At 33.7% G+C, this 4,015-nt stretch overlaps 1 protein-coding gene across 1 annotated transcript; it reads right to left on the bottom strand.

The window, feature by feature from the left end:
- Positions 1-856: 856 nt before the first annotated feature.
- On the bottom strand, positions 857-3,048 carry LOC111692954 (proclotting enzyme-like; the record flags this gene model as incomplete). Its single annotated transcript, XM_023457090.1, has 4 exons — positions 2,914-3,048; positions 2,713-2,851; positions 1,611-1,751; positions 857-1,002 (listed from the first exon to the last, which is right to left on the bottom strand). Coding segments are annotated over exons 1-4 (561 nt in total), but the record flags the coding sequence as incomplete, so codon positions are not given.
- Between the last annotated feature and the right edge of the window lie 967 nt (positions 3,049-4,015).

Consider the following 4,015-nt stretch of genomic DNA (forward strand, 5'->3'; position numbering starts at 1 on the left):
GATATGTGAATAAAATAGAACAATAAAATACAGGGTGTTCCATTTGAAAAATTTTAGAAAATCAAGTTTGAACTTTCTAAAAATGATTATTATAATAAAAATGCACTGTATAAAATATCGATATTAGCTAATATAGGAGTCTTTGACTAACATTTGTAACTCTGTCAAATATTTTTGCTCCAAGTGTTAGTAGTTGAACGTTAATACAACTTCATAGAATTTTCTCAGAAATTTATATGTTTAAAAATATACAGGGTGTTCCATTTAAAAAATGTAATCTTTGGCGTGTCCCGTTTTTACTAATCGCCCTGTATGTTTCAAATTAACTTTGTCCTTTAGGTTTCTTTGATTCTGTACAAGTTTATATAAAAAACTTTTTTTCTGTATTATGAATAACAAGGTAGTTATTTTACTTTTTCACACTAATGGCCCACCCTGTAGATGTACTTCAAAAACAAAATATAATAGACCCATGACCTACGAGGAATCATTATTATTTGATGTTCTAGCAGCTTTTAAATTCATGGCACTTGTTTCTAAAACACCCTGTAGAATAACACTACACCTAAATTTCATATTTTTCAGACTATACGCATAACAGAGATATTAGCAAAAAAATATGACCTCGAAAACGAGTTAATACGGCCCTGTATACGGGAATTATAATACTCATTATTTGTATATTAATAAAAAAAATTACTATTATCTATCAATTTATGCTGCTATTGGACAACTTTTTTCTATGACGGGCATCCGTGCTGCGGTCCTGGTTAAGCACAAATCAAATACTGTCTATATTTTTATCTTAATGGTAGCAATGCAAGTGATACGTAATATAATGATACTGTATACTTACACTACAAGAGTCTCTGTTGGCTTGTCCAGCACACAGCATATGTTCCACAATACCCCCTGGAGCTGCAGGTCCGTACTTCAGCTTGCAATCCCTGTTGCTCCAAATAGGTATGTTGACTTCTTGCAAAATAGCGGGTTGAGGACCACCTAAACATGAGGTAAGTTAAAAAGAATCAGGAATAGTTGTTTCTGCTCGATGTATGGGAACTTGTGATGAGGTCATCCTTCAAATTTGTACAGGTTATTAAGCAAACTATAATCCATCCAAAAAACGCTAGAGAATTAAATAGCCTAAGAAAAGGCTTTCTTGACATGTGAAGTTGTTATTGTAATTGTCCTAAAAGGATCCGAACCCCGAAGTTGAAGAATATTAAGAAATCAATATCATGGTGACCTTGGATTTGTCCTTGAACCAAAGTTTCAAGGTCAAACCAAGGTCGAGTTGAAAATATTACATGTAACATCCTATTTTTATACCAGCAATCCATAAAGAGTAAAATTTTACGTCCATTTAGACTCAAAAAATATTTCCTCTCCCTGCAAGTCATTTGGAAATCAAGCTCATTTTTATCTGAATAACTAATAATAATAATTCAATGACAAATTAAATGCTGACCTTNTGGACAACTTTTTTCTATGACGGGCATCCGTGCTGCGGTCCTGGTTAAGCACAAATCAAATACTGTCTATATTTTTATCTTAATGGTAGCAATGCAAGTGATACGTAATATAATGATACTGTATACTTACACTACAAGAGTCTCTGTTGGCTTGTCCAGCACACAGCATATGTTCCACAATACCCCCTGGAGCTGCAGGTCCGTACTTCAGCTTGCAATCCCTGTTGCTCCAAATAGGTATGTTGACTTCTTGCAAAATAGCGGGTTGAGGACCACCTAAACATGAGGTAAGTTAAAAAGAATCAGGAATAGTTGTTTCTGCTCGATGTATGGGAACTTGTGATGAGGTCATCCTTCAAATTTGTATAGGTTATTAAGCAAACTATAATCCATCCAAAAAACGCTAGAGAATTAAATAGCCTAAGAAAAGGCTTTCTTGACATGTGAAGTTGTTATTGTAATTGTCCTAAAAGGATCCGAACCCCGAAGTTGAAGAATATTAAGAAATCAATATCATGGTGACCTTGGATTTGTCCTTGAACCAAAGTTTCAAGGTCAAACCAAGGTCGAGTTGAAAATATTACATGTAACATCCTATTTTTATACCAGCAATCCATAAAGAGTAAAATTTTACGTCCATTTAGACTCAAAAAATATTTCCTCTCCCTGCAAGTCATTTGGAAATCAAGCTCATTTTTATCTGAATAACTAATAATAATAATTCAATGACAAATTAAATGCTGACCTTGGATTTGACCTTCACCACAAGTTGCATCGTCAAACTAGGGTCAACTTAATATCAAATAGAATAAGAGATAAGAAAAAGGATGTCCTTGTAGGTAATTTGAAGGTCAAATTTATTTGTCGCAAAAAATTCCTCAGTGTTAACAATTTTGAAATTTAACACATTAGGTTAATAATTAAAATTTGATGATAGTTGGACAAAAATAAGAATAATTTTTTCAGGGTGGCCTCGGCTTGACCTTAAAATTTAAACTCAAGGTCGTCAATTTTTTTTAAAACTTTTTTTGATAAAACCCAATGCTGAAAGGTTATCGGAGGCTTCGCACCTTTAGGGACACCCTGTATAATTGGTCCTTTCACTGAAATTATGAGTAGAAAATTTTTTGTTCCATCTCACTTTCTAGATGACTCCAGGAACGGCTTTTTTATTTACATAAATCCCAAACTCTCTCGGTCTTATTTATTAAATCTATACATATTTTTAATTGCTTACTCTCTCTCAAACTTCCCCAACCAATCACCGTTGCTGTCTTTCCAGAGTGATCGTTGCCGCCATTGGGTAAACAAACAGGCCTAATTTGTTGTGTGAAGTCCACAGGACTATCCAATGTCAGAATGGCGATGTCGTTGTACTGTTAAAACAAAGGAACATAATAAAATTTAACTGGTTGGGAAATGAAAGCAACTTGTTTACCAGTGTCCTTGAGTCGAATCCTCTATGCCGAACGACTCTTTTCACTCTTTTTTCAACGTGGTTTATTTCAGAGTTCGTTCTGATGTTGTGGTCTCCCAACTTTACAGTCAGTCTAGCGACATCCCATGAGCTCATACTAAAAAAACATGTATTTCCGATTACGATAATGGTAATTTTCAAATGGACTGAGAAGCATAAGCTTAATCAACCCTCTAATACACGATTTTCGAGTTTGCATGTACAGGATGTAACTAAATCCTTTGACAAAACGCTTTATCTTTGAGACACAGAATTAATTTAAAAAAAATACGATTTTCTAATTTAAAAATGTTAAGGGGGCAAGATATTCAATTTCAAAAGCAAAATTATGAATACTTTGGAAACTACGTATTTTTCCACTGCATAAGAACTTCTTTATTTATTGCCAGATTATAACATTTTTTTTATTAGATAGACATTGTGATGGTGCGTCGGAAACATGTGCCAATCATTTTATAATTAAAAGTCATGGCCAACTACGACTTCCTTCATAATGCAAAAATTAGAGAAGCAGTTTTTTAAGAAAATATTCCAAAAAATTTTTTAAAAAGTGAAGAAATTGATTTGATGCAGCTTTTATTCCAGACATTTTTCGGTATTACATGTATTTTATTACTGTCTTAAGTAGACACCTTGTTTATTCTACTGGCACTACAAATAATGGTACATACAGGGTGTTCCTAAATAAGTGTCGCAACGGAACACTGTAAATTCCTCTTGAAAAAAGTAGCATTCTTTTCCTCTTACATTTTTCTCTCCGGGCTTTTGTTTTCAAGATACACGGTGTCAAAACTTTCATTTTTTTTTTAATTTTTTGCCAATTTCTTAGGAACCATTTGAACTACAGGACTGAGTTTTTGTACACGCATAACCACTATAGCAACTTTTTCGCACCCTTCTCGAATTCATTAAACATGCCAGTGGTGGAGATTTTAAGGTATCGTAAGGGTTTTTCCCCCCTAACTTTTATGCCACTGGAAAAATTGACATTTGATTTGACAGCAAATTCTGAAGGGCCAATGAATTTTACACAAAAAGAATTCTCTTGGTTCATTGCTCTAAA

The sequence above is a fragment of the Anoplophora glabripennis genome, unplaced genomic scaffold, assembly GCF_000390285.2.
Source record: "Anoplophora glabripennis isolate ALB-LARVAE unplaced genomic scaffold, Agla_2.0 scaffold5509, whole genome shotgun sequence".
NCBI classification, from domain to species: Eukaryota; Metazoa; Arthropoda; class Insecta; order Coleoptera; family Cerambycidae; genus Anoplophora; species Anoplophora glabripennis.